Raw genomic sequence first — 22,372 nt, 5'->3', positions numbered from 1 at the left:
TGCAAGGGAGTCCCTTTCCTGATCAGCAGGGGTGGTCCTCCAGATTTCAGTGGGATCCAGGTCAAGGCAGCCCAGTTCAGTTTCAGAGTCAGAAATTTAGATGTTACAATTGCCATGATGACCACCAACCATCAGAATGTCTAATTTCTGGTTATTGATGTTGATTGAGTCATATTGTATTCTGGAAACTTATGTATATGTACCATTTTATATTTTAATGTAAAAGTTGTTTCATTTTAGTAGGAATGGGGTGCAGTACATTGCAAGATCTGAGCATTTTATTATATTGCCCTCTGTGCTGCCCCTTCTGTTGGGGAGGTATAAAGAAAGTGAGTTAAATAATGGCTGACTGCAGTTGAGCATGTGTTAGTCTTACTCAGTGTGATTCACTATAGCAGCTTTGTAAGAACTTTAGGGAATATGAAAAGATATCTCAAACCAAATTTATTGTCATATGATGCTCTTGGCAGGGGTTATACCTATACCTCCTGTGTCACCTGCAGACTTGATTATGTTAATTTATCAGTTACTACTTCGTTAAAAATACAAGGCCATTTCAAGGTTGCTAATAGGTGGCTGCAGGAAACTTCCTACGCCTAACAGATTCTTCCACTATAACTATGCAAATGTGGTCACGTTTCAACTAATAGCAAATAAACTCAGAATTTCAAGAAATTTCATGCAATTAAGGAAAAACAATTTGCTAACGTTCTAAGGTCTGTACTGAAATTTATGACATTTGGGCTTTTTAGAGATGGGGAAGCTACCTAATTTAATATTTTAGTTTTTATTGTATTTTAGAAATTTTGAATGTACTCATTTTTATTCATTTTATGAGATGTGGGTGTCGTTGGCTAGGCCAGTACTTGTTGCCCATCACTAACTGCTCTTGAGAAGGTGCTGGTGAGCTGCCTTCATGAACTGGTGAGGTCCATGTGGTATAGGTACAGCCACAATGCTGTTAGGGAGGGAGTTTCAGCATTTTGACCCAGCAACAGTGAAGGAACTGTGATATATTTCCGAGTCAGGATGGTGAGTGGCTGGGAAGGGAAATGCCAGGTGGTGGTGTTCCCATGTGTCTTCTGCCCTTGTCCTTCTAGATGGTAGAGGTCGTGGGTTTGGAAGGTGCTGTCTAAGGAGGCTTGATGAGTTCCTGCAGTATATCTTGCAGCTGGTACACACTGCTACCACTGTGCATTTGTGGTGGAGGGAGTGAATGTTTGTGGATGGGGTGCCAATCAAGTGGGTTGCTGTGTCCTGGATGGTGTTGAGCTTCTTGAGTGTTGTAGGAGCTGTACTCATTTAGGCAAGTGGAGAGTATTCCATCACACTCCTGACTTGTGCCTTGTAGATTGTGGACAGGCTTTGGGGAGTCAGGAGGTGAGTTACTCATCACAGGATTCCTAGCCTCTGACCCGCTCTTGTCACATTATTTATATGTCAAGTCCAGTTAAGTTTCTGGTCAATGGAAACCCCAAGGTATTAATAGTTGAGGATTCAGCAATGACAATGCCATTGAATGTCAAGGGGTGATGGTTAGATTCTTTGTTGGAGATGGTTATTGCCTGGCACTTGTGTAGCACGAATGTTACTTGTCACTTGCCAGCCCAAGCCTGGATATTGTCCAGCTCTTGCTGCATTTGGACATGGACTGCTTCAGTATCTGATGAGTCACAAATGGTGCTGAACATTATGCAATCATCAGCGAATGTCCTCACTTCTGACCTTATGATAGAAGGAAGGTCCATGTATGAAATTGAAATCATTAGCTATTCCAACACTGAAATGATTAACCCATCAGTCCAAATTACATTGTAAATGAACATATTTCAAATGAAGCAGTTTATTGGAATACTGTATTATATTGACTTGCACAGAAATAAAGCCAAGTGATTATTTCAGTTATATTTCAATTGTATTCAATTTTAAGCAAAATCTACAAATATTCAGGGTAACAAAATAAATTGCAAGTTTCTGTCTTGCAAAAGTAGTCTCAGAGAAGTAAACATTCTTTTATAACCATGAAGTAATCAAGTTTTTGTATTTCATTAACATTATTGGTGCTTACCACCATTGGTTTGCAGATGCCAAGGCGGACTTTGCCAGTTGGAGCGTCTTTCAGGGCCTGAACAGCTTCCCCCAAAGCAGTATTCTCTAGATTGTGGTCATTGACAAAAACGAGCCGATCCCCGGGTAGCACCCTGCCATCACATTCAGCAACCCCACCAACCACCAAAGAGCGAATAACAATAACAGCACGTGCGGGATCTAAAGGATCCTGCAGAGGGAGCCAAAGACCACAAGAAGGAGGTTAGATTAAAAAAAGATCCAAAGTAAGCTTAGACAAAGGTACACAGCATGCATAAAAAGCACCCATAACTAAAAGCATATATTAATTTCACATGCTTTCTTTGTAATGTACTTTAACAAGGCATTAATCGACAAATATTCCTTGAAAAATATGTAATTTGCTGATGGTTTATTTTGCATAGGCATGCCACACTAACAAAGCCATTACTAATTTATGAATGTTCAGGACTTTTTGTGAAAATGGAAAACAAAATTTAACCAAATGCTTAACAATATTAATAACAAATCAAAAAAACATTTGGAAATCAAGGAAAAATGCCTAAAAGGAAACGCAAGCAAGCATTAGGTACTCTGTGCCACTGTACCAGCATAGTGTAATTGAATGTGGTTTCACATGCAATTAGCTCCTAAACATGGCAACACCATCAGGGAAGGTTCTCTGTGGAACTACACTCCTTCAGGAAAGGAGGAGGATGCTAAAGGGGCAGTCATCAGCCCCAATCACTAATGCCTTTATCAGTCTTCAGTCAGCTGAGGAACAGGAATGACACCAAACTGTTTGACTACACACTAAGCCATGGATTAATATATTGCTCAGAGGGAAAAGTAAGTAAAAGTGCAAATGGGAAATGAGAAAAGTTAAGAGTTATCTACAAAATTTTAGTAATATTTCCAAAGCTAAACATGCTGGTTCTTGTAAGGTGTGAGAATGGTTCCTTTGAGTGGAGCCTTACAAAATGTTGTATAGACACAGGTATTAAAGTTATTAAATAAAAGCATCAGTAATTCACTATTGCCAGACAACAGTCATTCATAAAAGAGACTGTGTCAGAGACAGAAAGCAGCTCCTGGTGAAAAGGTGGTAAGAACAGTTTTTACCGGTCTCACTATGGAAAAGGTATGTTATTGATAATAAAACCAGCCATCAGAGAATACAAGACAGGTGACCATACATGCATTTAAACTTGCATATGTGAAGTTCTGTTTTCCCCCAGTCAAAAGCAATGTGGCAATATGCTAAAAATAGCCATGCTGTGCTACATATACAGTACATTTGAAGCTTCAAACTAACAGCATGTTGTACTCTCTGTTAGCATGTTTCAGGAAATAAAAAGCATTGAAAAAAAATGAACGAGGAAAGAAGTGTCCATGCAATATACTGTTAATGAATTTGACTCGTCCTTGTGGATGAAGGTGGGAGTTTCCCACATTGAAAACAGGATTGGTACTCTGAGAAACTGGATATTAGAACAATCAGCAGCTCTATTTAAAACAAGTAAACATGAATACGCAAATATTAGTTGCTGATATCACAAAGGCTTTGTTAATTACATATTACACCATGTATTATGTTTCTATGAAAACTTCTTAAACCAATATTTTTTTTAAGTGCTCTATCAATGTTCTTCTTCTGTTATGCAGGTGAATGTGTTAGTAAAAGGTATCAGTTTAAATTTATAACATATAATCGTTCACAAATTAATGAGCACGCTTCACATTATTGGTTCATCTTCTGGCATGCTTATGTAAAATCAACTAACCCATTCCTCGTGTTATAAAAAAAGTTTTCGTTGTGACAACCGTGTACTAACAATATATGAATCCATATGAATCACAACAGAGCTACGTCCAAAGATATCTTGTTACAAAGTAAAGAAAAATGAATATATTCTCTCATAGTTTATTCAAAGTAACATGCACTGTTTATGAGACTGAACTAGTTAAGAAATTTACAATTCAGTTAAGTAATTTGGAAAGATATTTTCGAGTTTTTCATACAGTGAAAAATTGTCAAGATTCCTGGAATGGAAATTTTCTGAAGTAATAACTTATAATTTAATTCCTGAATTGGATCTAGTGACTGGGGAGATATTGGACTAAAACATTTTTGCCCTTAACCAATTTATCTGGCTTTAACTCCAAGTTAATAATATTTCAAGTATTTATATGCCAAGAATTTGTCAAACTCCTGCACATCCTGCCGTAAAAATATAAGGAAAACAGATTAGTCAGAACTCTGTGATGTGAGCTGTTAAAGTTCTAGGTATGTGTACACATGTGTATTATACACACATATCAATCTGTGAATACTTGTGAACGATCTCCCATTCTCCTAATGTCATTTCTCTTAATTGTGCACTCAACAACTAAAGTGGAAAAGTGGAATTTAACACGCAGTAAAGACTGTCATGCAGTTAGAAAGGCAGTTTGCAACTTGCTTACTGTTTGTCCTTACCAATACAAAATTATCCTTTAAATAATGGACTCCTAAGACAGTAAAAGTTTATTAGATGAGAATAGGAATACAGGAACAGTAGTAGTAGTAGTAGGCCATTTAGCCCCTCAAGCCTATTCCACCATTCAACGGGGTCATGGCTGATTATGCAACCTAGCTCCATATATCCATCACTAGCTTTTCACCATTTAGAACTTATCTTGTTGTATCCTTTTAGGTCCAAAGTGGATGACCTCATAATTGTTTACACTGAACTCATTTGACAGTTTTGCACGCTCACTTAATCTATCAATATCTCCTTCTAATTTTGCGCTTCCATCTGCACTGCTTTAAATATCACCTATCTATGAGTCATTATCCCTACCCTTTGTGTCCTTCCTTCAGCCACTGGCCTAACCAGGTTAATAATTTGCCTTCAACTCCATGGGCTTCAACTTTAGCAAGCAGTCTCTTATGAGGGACTTTCACAAATACTTTCTGGAAGTCCATTTAATAATATACATCGAATGTACCCTGTCTGCTACTTCAATAACCTCTTCAAAAAATTCAATAATATTCATCAAGACCTACCTTTCAAAAATCAATGCTAGCACTCTCAGCTCAGCTTTGAATTTTCAAGGTGTTCAGTCACCCTATCCTTAATTATAGACTCCAGCAATTTCCCAGTAACAGCTAACGGATCTATAATTCCCTGATTTTCCTCTGCCGCCTTTCTTAAATAATAGCGATGTGCTCAATTTTCCAATCTAAAGGAATGATTCCTGATTCAAGGGCAGGTTTTTCCGGTCGGTGAGCAGGGATGGGGCCCGCTCGCCGACATGTAAAATGATGCAGGGATACATCGGGCGGGCGTCCCGAGGTCACCCCACATCATTTAGATTTTCAGTTCGGCGGGTGCGCAGCCGAGTTGGCTGCGCGCCCGCCAAACTGTCAACGGTCTAGTAAGGCCATTAAAAAACTAATTGACCTGATTGATGGACCTGCCCGTCCAACCTTAGGGTTGACAGGCAGGCTGGGAGGCCAGACAAGCCTCAGAAAAAGCATGAAACCTCATCCATGGGTGGGATGAGGTTTCATGAGGCTATTTAAATTTTTATTAAATGTTTAAATAAAAGTTATGGACTTGTCTCAACTCATGTGACAGTGTCACATGAGGGGACATGGCAGGGAAATTTTTTAAACACCTTTATTGGAAGATTTAAATCGGAGCCAATCTCCCTGAGGCAGCACTTTGAGGCCATTTGCAACGTTCTCACCGATCTCTTTTCAAAACCTGGGGTGGAAACCAGCTGGTCCTGGGGATTTGCCGCTCTGTAGTGCCATAAATTTCTCCATTACTGTTACCTTGTTTATATTAATTTTGTTGAGTCCATGATGCAATAAGTTTCCTTAGGACGTCTGGCATCTCTTCCTCGACTTCAAATACTGACACAAAGTAATTCTTCAGCGTGTCTACCATTTCTTTATATTCATCGACAACATCGCAATTCTCGGTTTTCAAAGTTCCCTAGTTGTTTCTGACCACCCTATTTTCTCATGTAATTGCAAAAGCTTTTTGTGGTTATTTTGGCATCCCTTGCGAGCTTCTTTTCATGCCCCCTTTTTTTCGCTTGTATAATCCATTTTGTCACCCTTTGGTGCTCTTTGTATCTTTCCCATCTCCCAGGATCTGTGATTTTTTTTCTTGTATTTATAAGTTTTTTCTCTTTTCACAGAATCACAGAATGTTACGGCACAGTAGGAGGCCATTTGGCCCATCGTGTCTGCACCAGCTCTCCAGATGAGCATTATGACTTAGTGCCAATCTCCTCCCTTTTCCCCATACCCCTGCACATTGTTTCTATATTTAAATAATCATCTCATTTCCTCTTGAATGCCTCGATTGAACCTGCTTCCAGCACACTTCCAGGCAGTGCATTCCAGACTCGAACCACTTGCTGTGTGAAAAACTTTTTTCTCACATCACGTTTGCTTCTTTTGCAAATCATTTTAAATCTGTGCCCTCTCATTCTCGATCCTTTTATGAGCAGGAACAGTTTCTCCCTATCTACTCTATCCAGCCCCCTCATGATTTTGAACACCTCTATCAAATCTCCTCTCCAAGGAGAACAGTCCAAACCTCTCCAATCTATTTTCATAACTGAGGTTTCTCATCCCTGGAACCATTCTTGTAAACCTCTTCTGCACGCTCTCCGATGCGTTCTTATATCATCCTTCCTATAATGTGGCATCCAGAACTGTACACAATACTCCAGCTGAGGTCTAACTAGTGTCTTTTATAAGCTCAGCATAATCTCCCTGCTCTTGCACTCTATGCCCTTATTAATAAAGCCCAGGATTCTGAATGCATTATTAGCAGCTCTCTCCACCTACCCTGCCACCTTCAAAGATCTATGCACATATAGGTCCCTCTGCTCCTGCATCCCTTAAGAATTGTTACCCTTATTTTATATTGTCTCTCCATGTTCTTCCTACTGAAACACATCACCTCACACTTCTCCATATTGAGCTTCATCTGCCACCTATCTGCCCACTCTACCAACTTGTCTATGTCCTTTTGAAGTTCTACACTGTCCTCCTCACAGTTTACAATGCTTCCAAGTTTTGCATCATCCTCAAACTTTGAAATTGTCCCCTGCACACCAAGATCTAGATCATCAATATATATCAGGAAAAGCAAGGGTCCCAAAACTGACCCCTGGGGAACTCCACTACAAATCTTCCTCCAACCTGAAAAATTCCCATTAACCATTACCCTCTGTTTCCTATTACTCAGCCAATTTTGTATCCACGTTGCTCCTGTTCCTTTTATTCCTTTTACTTCTATGCTGTCTCTTAGCCCTATAAGTATCCATGGTTGTCTTTTTTGGCAAGAAGAAATCTTGCCCATTAGAGATATAAACTGGTTCTGCAATGCATTTTTTGAACACCTTCCACTAATTCTGTTGTTTTACCCATTAACAGATTTTCCCAGTTGACTGTGGACAGTGTCTCACCCCACTGAAGTCAGCCTTCCTTAAATCTAGAGTCTTAGTAGCAGTTTCATATTTCTCCCTTTCAAACACTACCTTAAATTTTACAATAACATGATATAATGTTACTTGAAAAATGTTATAACTTGAAATATAAATGAGTGCTCACTAGAAAAGCAGAGCCACATTTATAAAATAAAAAAAAATCAGTTTTCAAAATCCCTTCACTTTCCACTGTCCCAAACTTAGAAAGTAGGCAGAAGATCTGCACTCAGGCTTATGTTATTGCTGTACTGAAACAAATCAGAAAGTGGTACACACTGGTAGCCTAGGGTAACTGTCCAGGCAACTTTTTCTTCCTACAGACAGCATGTGCCCACTGCTCTAAACCTATCATGATAGAACAGTTTGATCACTCACCAACTGGTGGATTGCAAGCATCCTGGTACTCTATGGCACAATGTGTTTCAGGTCCAAAAGTCTGTAAGTGTCATAACACTCTGTGGTGCAGCATTCTGAAGATGTGATATGCTTCAATACAAAACTCTTTCTTGGCTTTTTAGCCATTGTTGGGTAATCGGACTGGGCAATACCATGAGGTGAAACTTACAATTCTCTATATCAATCACAATTTACATTAATCATATATATCAATGACAATTCTCCATATAAATCATGAACTATAATAATAATATAGGTCACACAGAAAAATCAGTTGCCTAACAGAGTTTCATGAAATATCACAAGCAAGATAAGCCAGGGAACTACAAGCCAGTGAGTCTCACGTCAGTGGTAGGGAAACTATTGGAGAAATTTCTGAAGGAGAATATCTATCTCCACTTGGAGAGGCAAGGTTTGATCAGGGATAGTCAGCATGGCTTTGTCAGAGGGAGATCATGCCTAACAAATTTGATTGAATTGTTTGAGGAGGTGACCAGGTGTGTAGATGAGGGTAGTGCAGTTGATGTAGTTTATGCGGATTTCAGCAAAGCCTTTGACAAGGTCCCACATGGGAGACTTATAAAGAAGGCAAAGGCACATGGGATACAGGGTAATTTGATAAGGTGGATTCAAAATTGGCTTAGTTGTACAAGGCAGAGGGTGATGACAGAAGGATACTTTAGTGACTGGAAGCCAATGTCCAGTGGCATACCACAGGGATCTGTGCTCAGTCCCCTATTATTTGTCATTTATATAAACAACATAGATGACTATGTCGGGGGTAGGATTAGTAAGTTTGCAGATAACACAAAGATTGGCTAGGTGGTTAACAGTAAGGTTGAGTGTCTTGGGCTACAGGAAGATATAGACAGGATGGTCAAATGGGCAGATAAGTGGCAGATGGAATTTAACCCTGAAAAGTGTGAAGTGATACACTTTCGAAGGAGTAGTTTGACAAGGAAGTATTCAATGAACGGCATGGCACTAGGAAGTTCTAAGGAACAAAGGGACCTTGGCGTGTGTGTCCATAGATCTCTGAAGGCAGAGGGGCATGTTAGTGGGGTGGTGAAAAAGGCATATGGGACACTTGCCTTTATCAATCAAGGCATAGATTACAAAAGTAGGGAGGTCATGTTGGAGTTGTATAGAACCTTGGCGAGGCCACAGTTGGAGTACTGTGTGCAGTTCTGGTCGCCACATTATAGGAAGGATGTGATTGCACTGGACAGGGTGCAGAGGAGATTCACCAGGATGTTGCCTAGGATGAAACATTTAAGTTATGAAGAGAGGTTGGATAGACTTGGGTTATTTTCGTTGGAGCAGTGAAGACTGAGGGGCGACCTGATTGAGGTGTCCAAGATTATGAGGGGTATGGACAAGGTGGACAGGGAGCAGCTGTTCCCCTTAGTTGAAGGGTCAGTCACAAGAGGGCATAAGTTCAAAGTGAGGGGCAGGAGGTTTAGGGGGGATGTGAGGAAAAACTTTTTTACCCAGAGGGTGGTGACGGTCTGGAATGCGCTGCCTGGGAGGGTGCTGGAGGCGGGTGGCATCACATCCTTTAAAAAGTACCTGGATGAGCACTTGGCATGTCATAACATTCAAGGCTATGGGCCAAGTGCTGGTACGTGGGATTAGGTAGGTAGGTCAGGTGTTTCTCACGTGTCGGTGCAGACTCGATGGGCCAAAGGGCCTCTTCTGCACTGTGACTGTGTATGATTCTGTGAATCAAATTCACAATAGAACATGTTTTTGCCAACTTATTCATGCAGATTGCCTATTCTGCAGCAGTGTTTTGGTCCACATGCAAATTTTAAACCCATACTTTCTAGTAGTTGCAACTAATTTTACCATTTCTACTGAATTGCCTCCTTTTAGAAAAACTAGGGGATGATTCAAAGAGAAGCCAAATTTCAAAACCACACATGGCAAAAATCGGGAAAATTGACTTAAACCTTAAATAAACTTTTGACTAAGACACTAATGTTTAAACCTCTTCCTAAATAGATCAAAATAGTAAAAACATTTTATACATTTTAAACATGATATAGGAAGCCTAAACAATGGCGGTCTTTAAATATTCCAATTCACATCAAGTGTAAGAATAGAAATAATTTCTAATATCAAATTTTCAAGGTGAAAATACAATACGTTCTTTGTAAGTTGTAGAAGGAAAACTTCAAATCGTTCATTAAAAGCATAGAATTATCTATTAAAACAAGGGTTAAAATTGCTGAAGTGTAATTTCCATCTTCTTTCAGAACAAAAATGTACTTTTCAGATATGTCATATGTAGATTCCATTTATGATGGATGCTCCAATTTATTCCCTTCATCTGAGTTACAGAACTCAAAATATATGTTTAACATGTCAACCCATTGGCCCAGATTTCACTAGGAAAATAACAGAGTTTCATGTGCACGCTGTTCGATGTGTATAAATAACCCAGCAATTTATGGCACAAAAGAGGCACGCCTGAGTTGCAAATCACCACAAATTGCTGGATTATTTGAGCAACTAACTTAACATTAGCAACTTGAAAGTGACAGCACAGCGCCAAACTTTCTGTATGTTTCAGAAATTTACTGTGTTATGCTCTTAAAATAAATTAAAATCACCACAAAATTAGGGCCAGTACTGAACATAGGAATCAATTTAATCACAAGATTTATGATCCTGGCATGCCACTCAATCTTGCCAGGCCAGGAAGGGAGCAATTGAAACTATGGAGTCTTGTAACAAACTGTTCTTAAATTGTACATATTAATTTTTTTCTTAATTTTTCTTTTCTATTTATCTAGTCTTCCTTTCCCTTGCTTTATTTGAATCTAACCCACTCTACTTTCTTCTGCATTCTTCCTCTGTTTTTTTTCTCTATTATTAAATCGCATTGGTTAATCAGATAGCCATTGGTCCCATTAATCACCAAAATGTTCGATGTTCCATTATCAACCACACCACCAGTAATTGCTGTACAAAAGATTTTCAAGGTAAAAAGTGGAGAAAAGATTCTCACAAATGGTCCATGCAGCAAATTCTGAGTGGTGACAGTTACTTAGTAAACCTCCCATTACAGATCCTGCCACAGAACAATTGAAAATTTAACATATTCTACTGTAATCCTATTTTTCATACTGAATACTTTACAAAGTTAAAAAAATGTTACTAAACAACATATTCATATTAACTACATTAAAAATCATAAAATTTATAATGGGAGTTTATTTCTGAAACAATCTTCTCATTAAGATACAGGAAAAGGGAAAAGAATTAAAATATTTTGAGAAATATTTCAATGAGGCTTACAAATATTCTTTAAAAGTACACTTTTTGCAAGATAATAGTCATACCATCCAGAAGGTAAATACAAAAAGAAAATGCGTTGTGTTGTACAGCTTGTGACAATCACATTCTCTGGACCCTGGGGAAACTGTTTGCATACAGAAAGAAAGCACTTCATCTGGAACGTCTGCTTAAATGCATTGTTAATTTGTACAAAAAAATTAAATAAAGTACAATTTATAGGAAATGTCTTTATTCCAAGGTTATTATAACCTTGTTGACCAGTTTAAGTTACAAGTAACTTAATTTTTCCACTGTATTATGAATGATCTAAATTGAATTATTAAGATCAGAGTATTCTATGTTTCTTTAGTTAAGTTTGGGCAACAAATACACTTGCAGCATTTTCAACAAAAAAGGCAAATTGCCTCACAGATTCAATAGCAACAATGAACTAAATTCAACACTTCTGGCAGCAATAGTTTTGTTTTCTAATTTCAAAATTATGTTTGGTCTCATTAATTTTTCTTAATTTTTTTGTCATTCAATTTATCATTTTCAATGTTATTCTCTTTCAGTTTTTTTCCCTATAAGCATTTACAAAAGTAGTTTCTTCTTAAGATGTGCATTTTCAATTTGCTATTTCTAGTTTCCTTTAAAAATTCAGAGTTCCTCACACTTTTAAGTTTCTTTGTTGTCTGTTGTTTTAAAGCATGTTTAAAATCTTTTCTCTTTCTTTGTCATGGTAATACTTATTTGGCAGTTAAGTGTAAACAAATTTTTTAGTCCTAAACAGGAACTTTTGACCACAGCTTTCTATCCAGCAGGAATAAATCCAAAAATTAAATATGTCAGGAATTTAAACCTTGAGTTTAAAACAGCTTCTAGCTTGACAAACAAATTAAAAATGGAAACAAATGAGAGTTAGTCAAATTGTACAGTTTACTTAATGTGATCCTGTCACAAATGATACAATTTTAAGTTACTAAAATTATTTTCAAAAGATTTGATTTAACAACAGACCAAATTAGTTAAAGCAACCAAGTTTACACTTTTCCAGACCCACGCAAGCATGAAAATTTCGAAAAACTTCGAAACTAATGTGGCTTATTATAAATAAAATTATGCAAATATAGAAGGCTTATATCACAGAAGGAAGCCATTCAGCCTGTCCTGTTCATGCAGGCTATCTGCAAGAGCAATGCAGCTAGTCACATACCCCTGCCCTTTCCCCACAGCACTGCATTTTTTTCTCTTCAGGTGCTTATGCAATCTCCTTTTGAAAGCTGCAGTTTCCACCTCACTGCATGCATTGCAGGTCCTAACCACCCTCTGCATAAAAAATGCTTCTACGTCTATGTTGCTTCTTTTGCCAATCACCTTAAATCAGTGCCCTCTGGTTCTTGACCCTGCCACCAACAGGAACAGTCTCTCCCCATCCCCACTTTGTCTAGACCCTCATGAATTTGAATATCTCTATTAAATCTCCTTTTAACCTTTTCTTCTCTAAGGAGAGCAATGCCAGCTTCTGCGATCTATCCGCAAAGTAACATTTGGGAAAAATAAACACATTGTTTGGCTTAGCTTCTTATGGCTAGGTGTTATCTCTTTGAAATTCAAACTAACCTAATTTATCTAAAAATGCAAATGATCCTCACACCTCACATTCTAAAATTTCAGCCATGTTTGCGTCTTTAGCATTTCAAACCTAGCTTCCTTTTTGATAACTCAAAAACTCCAGACGAACTGCCTCCAATTCAATTAAATCCACCACCATACATATCCACACAGAGAAACTAATCCAAACCCCACTATTAACCTACCTTTACAATAAATCACAATATTATGAAAATTATTATATTTTCAAGACAGGCTGATAGGTGAATGGGGGTTTTGGTGAAAGCAAGAACATGGGCAGCAGAGTTTTGGGTGACCTCAAGTTTATTGAGGGTATTATGTGGGAGGCCAGCCAGAAATAGTCAAAACTAGAGGCAATAAAGGCATGATTTGAGGGTTTCAGGAGCAGATGAGCTGAGAGCAGTGTCAAAATTGGGTGATGTTACAGAGGAATGAAAATAGGTGGTCTTAGTGATGATGTGGCTATGTGGTTGGAAGATCATCTCTATGACACCAAGGTTGCGGACAGCCTGGCTTAGCCTCAGATGGTTACCGGAAGTGGGATGAAATTGGCAGCTATGGAACAGAGTTTAGAGCGGGGACATCAACAACACCAATTTACATTTATATAGTACCTTTAACAAAATGAAACATCACAAGGCACTTCACTGGAACATTATAAACAAAATATGAAATTGAGCTACAGAGGGAGACATTAGGTCAGATGACCAAAAACCTGGTCAAAGAGGTAGGTTTTAAGGAGTGTACTAAAGGAGGAAAGTGAGGTAGAGAGGCAGAGAACTGCAAGGAGGTAATTCCAGAGCTTGGGGCCTAGGCAACTGAAGGCACAGCCACCAAAGGCGGAGCAATTATTTCTGATAACCCACAAGAGGCCAGAATTAGTGGAGTACAATATCTAGAAAGGTTGTGGTGTTAAAGGAGATTACAGAGATAGGGCAGGGGGGGCAAGGCCATGGAGGGATTTGAAACCAAGGAGCCATTTCAGTACTGTGGCAGGAATGGAAACACAATTGGAGGGGTGTAAACATGGAGTTCTGGGAAAGATGGGGATGGATTTGGGAGGCGACAACATGTTCAAGGACTTTGGAGAGGAAAATGAAGTTGGAGATGGGACAGCGGTTTGTAAGGATGGAAGGGTCAAGGGTTGCTTTTTGAGGAGGGAATAATGACTGCAGGTTTAAAGGATAGACAATCAACACCCGAAGAGACAGAAACATTTACAGTATTGGCTAAGATGGGGGCCAGGAGGGGAAGTTGAGTGACCAACAGTTTAATGGGACTAGGATCAAGGGACAGGAGCTGGGTCTTGTGGACAAGATGAGGTCAGAGGTAGCTGGAGTGGAGATAGGAGAGAAACTAGAGAAAGATGTGAGTTCAAAGCTAGGGCAGGGAGGCGCATTAGAGGAAGTTTGGGCAAGTGGACCAGTGGGAGTGACATGGCACAGGCAGCTGATCAAAGTGAAGAAATCACACTGATAAAATTTTTAATTGTAACTGGGAGGGCAGTACAGAATGATGATTTTTGAAAGAAAAGTGAGAGGAGGGAACAAGGTAAGATGCTCAAAGAAGGAGAAAGTGCCAGAGGAGTACAGGGTCAAGCCAATGTGTGATCTTGTGATAAGAGCCATACTGCCACTGATGGTCATGATGGGGTAAGTGGTGGAAGAGGTAGCTAGGTGGAGAGGCTTTTTTAAGGGGCAAGGTGTCATCACCCCGAGCCAGGTTTCTGTTAAGGACATGATGTCAATACAATTATCCACAATAAATTGAGAAAAGAAGCCGTGGGTTATTTTTGCATTCCCAGATGATTCTGGGATAATGAGCAGTTTTAGCAGATGAGAGTAGTAGTGTTTTAAGTGGTCCGGCTAGATTTGCCAGTGGATGATTAAACCAATCATCCACCATATCCTTTTAAGACTGCATCCTTTGGATTTAAGTGAGTGGAGATAAGGGCCATATCAGGAGGAATGGCCAGAGTGAGAGGGAGTAATGGTTTTATTGGGGACGAGAACATCAAAGGTGGTGATGAAAGAGAGGTTTAGTAAATCAGTAGCTGCAAAAATGTGTGACGAATGGAGGACAAAGGCTAGGTAGTTGGGAATTTGAAAGTGCTGTTGTAAGTGGATTGGGGATTAGATTTTTCCCACGATGGATACAGGAGGAGATAGGGTTGGGGTGCGGAAGGGGGCTGTGGGTGGTGAGTGATGCAAGGGATCAGAGATGTCCTTACCTGTGATTGAACCTATGGGAGTAGAGAGACCATGTGAATGGCAAGGTCATGGGTGTGGCCATGAATATGGGTCAGAAAGTTTATATGGAGGGAGAGATTGAGGGAAGATAACAGGCAATGAACTCAGAGGAGGCAGAACATGATGAGTTGGAATGGAGGTTGAAATCACAGAGGGTGAGAAGTCGTTCAGTTGACAGGCTGAGGGAGGAAAGAAGTGAAGAAATCATGGTGATAACATTTTTAATTGTAACTGGGGAGGCAGTGCAGAATGATAATTTTGATAGAAAGTTGAGAGGGGGGAACAAAGTAAAATACTCAAAGGAGAAAGTGTCAGAGGAGTACAGGGTCAGGCCAATGTGTGATCTTGTGATAAGAGCCACACTACCACTGTGATGGTCTTGATGGGGTAAGTGGTGGAAGATGTAGCCAGGTGGAGAGGCTTCTTTAAGGAGCAAGGTATCATCGCCCCCTCAGCCAGATTTCTGTTAAAGGCATGATGTCAATGCAATTATCCACAATAAATTCATGGGTGGCAAGGGCCTTATTCAAAAGTGAATGGGCATTCTGGAGGGAGACTCGTGGAGGAGAAGTGAGAGCTGATCTACTTGCAGAGTCCCCAGGGAAGGGGTGAGTTGGACAGGAAGTAGATTGGCAAGGTTAATCCCCGGTGAGCGCAATGGAAGGGCAAGTTAACAAGATAGTGGGTTGGGGTAATTGGAGCTGCTGCTCGTATTGAGCCAGCACCACATGCCTCAATGAGCCCGTCGAAGGATGCCATGAAATGCACGGAGGGAAGCTGGAGGCTTATCTAACAGGGAGTTGAGCCTGGCAGGGTGGCAAGAGATCAGGAAGGTTGAGGACTAATGAAGGATTGGGGCAGGGAATTGGAAGAACAGAATAAGTGAGAGAGAAGTGAATGGTGAACTAAAGACAATGGCTTTAGTTTTTCCAATAATTAATTGGAGAGAATTTTTGCTCATCTAGTACCGGATGTCAGATAAGCAGCATGATAATTTACCAACAGTGGAGGAGTCAAGGGAAGCATCGGTGAGATAGGGCTAGATGTCATCACTGTAAAAACTAACACCGTGCTTTCAATTATGTCATCAAGGACCAGCATGTGGATGTGAAATAGGAGGGGGACAAGGATAGATTGTTAGGGAACATCAGAGGTAACTGTTCAGATGCAGGAAATTAGGGATGGATAATAAATGCTGGCCTTACCATTCAACAGCCCATGAATGAAGAATATAAAATAGAGAAGCCATGATTAGATAGTTAAGAATGGAACTGAGCGAGTGCAGTCCCAACCAGTTGGATGACAGCGGAGAGGCGCTGGAGGAGAATGGTGCAATCAACTGTGTCAAAGGCTGCAGGCAGGTTGAGGAGGATGAGAATGGATAGTTTGCCTTTATCACAGTCACAAAGAATGTCATTTGTGACTTCGGTAAGAGCCCTTTTGGCTAGGGCAGAAACCTGATTTCAGGTATTCAGACATGGACTTCCAGGAAAGATGGACACAGATTTGGGAGGCAACAACATATTCAAGGACCATGAAGAGAAAGGGACGCTGGGGATAGCAGTAGTTTTTTTTTTAAGAGAGTGGTGATGACAGCAGACTTAAAAGGAGAGAGAGACAGCACCTCAAGAGAAAGAAGGAAGCAGAGAGAGAGAGAGAGAGAGAGAGAGAGAGAAGGATGATAACTAAAAAATTTCCTTCTTCTAATTGCTGGATAGCAAGGTGTCCTCATGCAACAGGTCACTGCATATGTCTCAACTAATTCATAGGTTTGTCATTTGGGATACCAATATTTACAAATGTTTGATGAATGTCAAAAGAGCACAATACTTTAAAATTAGAGATGAATGGTACTTCGCAAGGACAGAGGGGTCATTTGTGTTTTTTTTTTGCAAAAGTAAGTGAAAGCTGTTTGGAAAGCTAGGGAGATTATACCTGAGGAAAGCGAGCTCTTCACAATGCCAGATAGTATAAGGGCCAGGAAGGGAATTTAGGTGGTGAGAAGGTTAAATGAGAATGGGGTCAAGAGAGCAGGAGGTGACAAGTTGACAAGGTAACAGAAGTTGGAAAAATAAGAGGAGAAACACACAGTCTCAAGGCTAAAACAGACGGATCTTGGAAAAGCTTAGCTGGTGGACAAGGAATAGAAAGAAATTAATGAAACAAATTAGTCTCAACCTTAATGACAAATCCATGAGCTCCACATGCTTGTTGGAAGTAAAGTTGGAGGGATGAAAAGGGGTTCAGGAGACAGCTTGGTAGTGAAAGAAAGAAGCCAGGAGTCATTTTTGTTTTTCAGTATGATTCTGGATTTGTGGATGGTTTTGGCTGAGGAAAGTGAAACCTTGTGATAGAAGAGTCAACCAAGTAAGTAACAATAGTTCCAGGCAGAAGACCTATGATCCATCTAGTCAGCTATCAACAGTATTCCCTTACTGCATTTTTAATAACCCTGAATTCCACTTGTTGACAAGAACCTGGTTCCTTCTGGCAAACCTTTAAGATTTCTTGTTCCAGCATCTGTGCCTGTAATCTTTTCCAAATATTTCCAACCTCTTCAATAAAAAAGTTCTTCCCCCAATTCTTATCTTTTTTGTTGTCCTTAATTTATGAATATGGCAAGGTGTCTCTGAAATACTTAGCTAAGCTGATATGTAATAAATCTTATTTTTAACAATGTCTTATACAAATGAAATTAACATGGTGTATTATGCAGCTTACTGCCACGGCATATTTGGTTAGGGGGGCAGTTTGATTTTATTTAAATTCAGTACAGGCCATTTATCTTTTTATAGTAAGGAGGTTAAGTATTCTTATGCATTGTGCAGTTAATCATAAAAATCTAGCAAGAATTGCGTATGTTTTAAATTAAAAATGGATTGAGAAGTAACAACCCAATAGTCTTGTGGCTGCACCACCAGCTTACCAACCAGATGGTCACAAATTCAAGATTTGGCGCTGCCTATCATTTCAGTCTGGCAGCTATAGCTGGGGTGAGTTTGATCAGTCTTAACTAGGCTGTAAAATGGACGAATGCATAATAAATATCCTACTATTTCACTTTGAAAAAACCCAAGGAGTTATTTCACTATCTACAAGCCCAGCACCTGTTGGCTGACCACAAAACAGGCTTCCTCCAGTACTGTCAAACTGTCAACAATGTTGGGGGGATGGTTGGGGGGAGTGGGGGTGGGGGGGGGACGTGGGGGGAAGAAAAGAGCGCTGAGAATCTTATAAGTTAGACTTCATTGTTGAACTTGATAAAATTATTCTGAAGCGTCAGGATTTTGAGGATAGGATGCTCAATTGATTTCAGCCTGGTTATATAACCCGGGACACACTTAGGCCAAGTACGTCGAAGGTATGTTCCCACGAAGGGAAAAGGTAGAGCAAACAAATCTGGAGTTCCCTGGATGACAAAAGAGATAGAGATTAAGATGAAGAAGAAAAAGAATGCTTATGACAGATGTCAAATGGATAGTACAACCGAGAATCAGACTGCATATGGAACCCGTTAGTTCACAGGCCAAACCAAGCGAGGGAAGCATGGGGGCTGGTGTCCACACCTAAGGGAGAACGCCTATCTCCAACCACCCTTGCACAAGTGCACAGCAGTAACTGCCTTAACGGATGTAGCAGGGGAAATGGTATTCCCTTACTGGTGCTGAAAGCATTGCAGCACAGCTGTGTAACAGCTGTAAATTTCATTGGCACAGGCACAGAAAGTGCTGCAGATCATCCACTGCAGTTGACTACATCTCCAGTCATCTCAACTTATCAAGCCACCAGAAACAGGTGAGCAAGACTGAGTGAGTGGGGCTGGCCAAGCATAATCCATCTCCACTGTAATCAACTCACTCGCAGGTGTTTTTTGTAAGCACACCTTACCTACTCCTTCACACAAATCCCGTTATATCCCGAAATGCACTCCTTTAGTATTCACCCATATACTACAGTATATTGTAGGCAAGACAAAAAAAAAGGAACAGGAACTTTACTTAGATTCTTGGACATAAGAGCTCTACCAGATAAAGGCAATAGCTCACGACCCCAGCGCAGAACTGCTCTAGTTGGCAGGGAGCTATTGTGAAACAATATTGACAGTGCTGCTTTAAGCAAAATGCACAGAGGGCCAGCTAACAGAGCTATCAGCAGGCTACGCAACCCTCTGGATAGGCAAGCCAAAGAATGAGAAGTTAGAGGTAGATGTCTCCTTTGCTATCAAGTCTGACATCGCAAGAAGTCTGGACACTCTCCCTATGGGTATAAACGATTGCCTCATAAATCTATGACTACCTCTTGTGAACAACTAAAATGCGACAATCATCAGTGTGTATGTTCCAACAATGATTGGTTCTGAGGATATCAAGGACAAATTCCATGAGGACCTGGACAAATATTGCACAGGAAGACAAGGTCATTGTGGTGGGGGGCTTCAATACAAGGGTAAGAGCTGACTATCAGGCTTGGGATGATGTCCTGAGGAATCTAGCAGTGGCATGCTTCTCCTGAGTCTTTGCACCCACTGGAATGTGTCAATCACCAACACCATCTTTAGACCGAAGACAAAGTAAAAAACATTTGGATGCATCTAAGATTTAAATACTGGCATCAGATTGACTTTATCATCACCTGGCAGTGCAACATAAGATATATTATGATCACCATGGGGTGGGGGAGGAGGTGGCATAATGATTTTGTCACTGGACTAGCATTCCAGAGACCCAGGGTTCCAATCCAGCCATGGCAGATGGTGCAATTTGAATTCAATAAAAATCTAGAATTAAAAGTCTAATGATAACCACAAAACCCATCTGGTTCACTAATATCCTTTAGGGAAGGAAATCTACTGTCCTTACCTGATCTGGCCTACATCTGACTGCAGCCCCACAGCAATGTGGTTGACTCTTTAATACCCTCTGAACAAGGGCAACTAGGGGTGGGCAATAAATGCTAGCCTAGCCAGTGACACCCACATCCCATGAACAAATAAAAAAAAAACAGGGTTATTTGAGGAGCAGAGTGCTCTACAGACCACGGGGTCCTACACTGCAAAATTAAATCTACTATCTCACCAAAAGGCCACCAACATGTACTAGATATGCAGAGACAGACATCGCAAAGTGTTGTGAACAATTCAGACTCCAAATTGAGGAACAGCTGTCCTCCAAAGAAAGCCCAAGTGGTGATGATGAAGTGCCATGGTCAACCATCAAGTCAAGAGTTCCGGAAGCTGCAAACGATGCCCTGAGAACGCAGAAAATAAATGACTGAGATTTGTTTGCTACAAACATTGATCAATTAAGGAAATGCTACAGGAGGAAAATGCAGCATATATAGCATGGCCACTAAGAAATCACACCAGGAGAGCAAAAGGAACCTCCAGCAGAAGTTGTGTCCAATACAAGGCACATGGCACAAGCTAGAGAGCTTCAAGTCTACGCTGAGCAGCATGAAAGGAGGAATTTCTATAAAGCCTTGAAGACGGTGTATGGGTTATCCTTGCATGGCTACTATCCAGCTCTCAGCACTGATGAGGAATTCTCTTCTGATGTGCAGGATGGTTATCAAAGAGCACTGGCTGAGCAACTTAGCGGTGTGCTTAACGGGCCATCCACCATAAATCAGGCAGCTATATACAAGCTTCCAGACTGGCTCAAATGTGAAATCATAGGCAGCAAACCCTGTGTCGTGGAGGTTGACAAAGCCATCAGATCCCACCCTTCAAGAAAAGCTCCAGGATCAGACAAGATCCCAAGAGAAATATACAAATCCGAGGGACCCCAGCGAGCCATCACATTCACACAATTATATCCCAGAATGTAAGATCAACAAACAATTCCTCAGGAGTTTAAGGATGCCATGATTGTTCACTTGCACAAAGGAAAAGGACAGAAATCTGTGTGTGACAACCACAGAGGAATCCCACTGCTTGTGATAGCTGGTAAGATTCTAGCAAAAGTTCTACTCAACAGACTGCTGAACAACATAGCTGAAAGTTTACTGCCAGAAAGTCAAAGTGGGTTCAGGAAAGGTAGAGGCACTTGTGACATGATCTTCACCCTTAGACAAATACAACAGAAATGCCATGAACAACAGATGGGACTCGACTGTGTCTCCGTTGACCTGTCAGTAAGGGGTGCTTGAGTAGACAGGCAACTACAGCGGAGTGAGAGAGCTTGGCCTAAATAGCCAAGTGGTGATGGTACTGGGTTTGTAACCCCAAGATCAAGAGTTCAAATCTCACAATAGCAAACTATGAAACAATGTAACTTCATCTGAATAGGAACAGATGGAAACGTGTTTGTACTCGAAAGAGTTACATCGGAGTGAGACAGAGACTGAGTGAATAGCAAATTAGATTCACATGGTAAGTTCTATGAAGCCCTTTTCAAGTTTTAACTATAGATTAAGAATCAAAATCTTGACATAGTCCTGGCTTTCAAGTAAGTTAGCTTAGCTTGTTAAACAGAGAATGCATGGAGTGGCAGTTATCTGTCAATCACCTGAAAGCAGTTGGTTCAAATGGTGTTAATCACTGTCACAGGAAGCTAAACTAGCTAGTGACTCATCAGAAGGTCTACAAGAGAGAAAGGTTTTGCAAACTGCAGAGTCAGTAAAGGGTTTGTGAGGCAGAGACTGAGTGAGTAACAAATTGGGTTCATGTGGGAATTTGGTACATGGGGAAAGAGGTGCGGTATATTTGGGAATTACTCCAAGTTAATTGAGTAATTAAATTAACTAAATAACATAAGTAACAATGGCAGGACAGGTGTTATGTTGCAGCTGTGGAATGTGGGTAATTTTAGATGTTAAGGCAACTCATGACAAACAGGTCTGTAGAAAGTGTAAGTATCTAGAGGAATTCTGGATCAGGATTATTGATTCTGGATCAGGATTATTGATCTAGAAGTTGAACTGCAGACACTGCACAACATAAGGGAGGGGGAGAAACATCTGGAAACTTTGTTCCAGAAGAAGGTCATCTCTCTTAGAAGAGGGTTGTCTGTTTTGCTCAACAGTGAGGGACAGGAGGATGTGACCATGAGTGAGGCAGGTAATGGGACTGAGCAGAGAGCAGTGGAGGTGCCTCAGGTTTTGCAATTGTCAAACAAGTCTGAGGTGCTCACAACTTGTATGGATGAAAGCAAGGTCTGCAAAAGTGGATAAGCAGGCTGGCCATGGCACCATGGTTCAAATGGGGGGAGCAAACAGAAATGTAGTGATAGTATAGTGAGGAGGATTGA

At 40.4% G+C, this 22,372-nt stretch overlaps 1 protein-coding gene across 6 annotated transcripts in view; it reads right to left on the bottom strand.

Moving 5' to 3' along the window:
* Positions 1-22,372, bottom strand: part of patj (PATJ crumbs cell polarity complex component) — a 398,928-nt gene that overhangs the window by 265,781 nt on the left and 110,775 nt on the right. For 5 of the 6 annotated variants that reach the window (XM_041208336.1, XM_041208338.1, XM_041208340.1 and 2 more), the window contains one exon: positions 2,069-2,278. The exons of the other annotated variant lie outside the window; for it this stretch is intronic. In XM_041208336.1, coding sequence (XP_041064270.1) covers positions 2,069-2,278 — 210 coding nt within the window. The remainder of the gene's footprint in view (positions 1-2,068; positions 2,279-22,372) is intronic. 6 annotated transcript variants of the gene reach the window in all.

Source organism: Carcharodon carcharias, chromosome 16, assembly GCF_017639515.1.
Source record: "Carcharodon carcharias isolate sCarCar2 chromosome 16, sCarCar2.pri, whole genome shotgun sequence".
NCBI lineage: Eukaryota > Metazoa > Chordata > Chondrichthyes > Lamniformes > Lamnidae > Carcharodon > Carcharodon carcharias.
The sequence above is the reverse complement of the archived record's forward strand: the minus strand, read 5'-3'. Positions and strand labels throughout refer to the sequence as shown.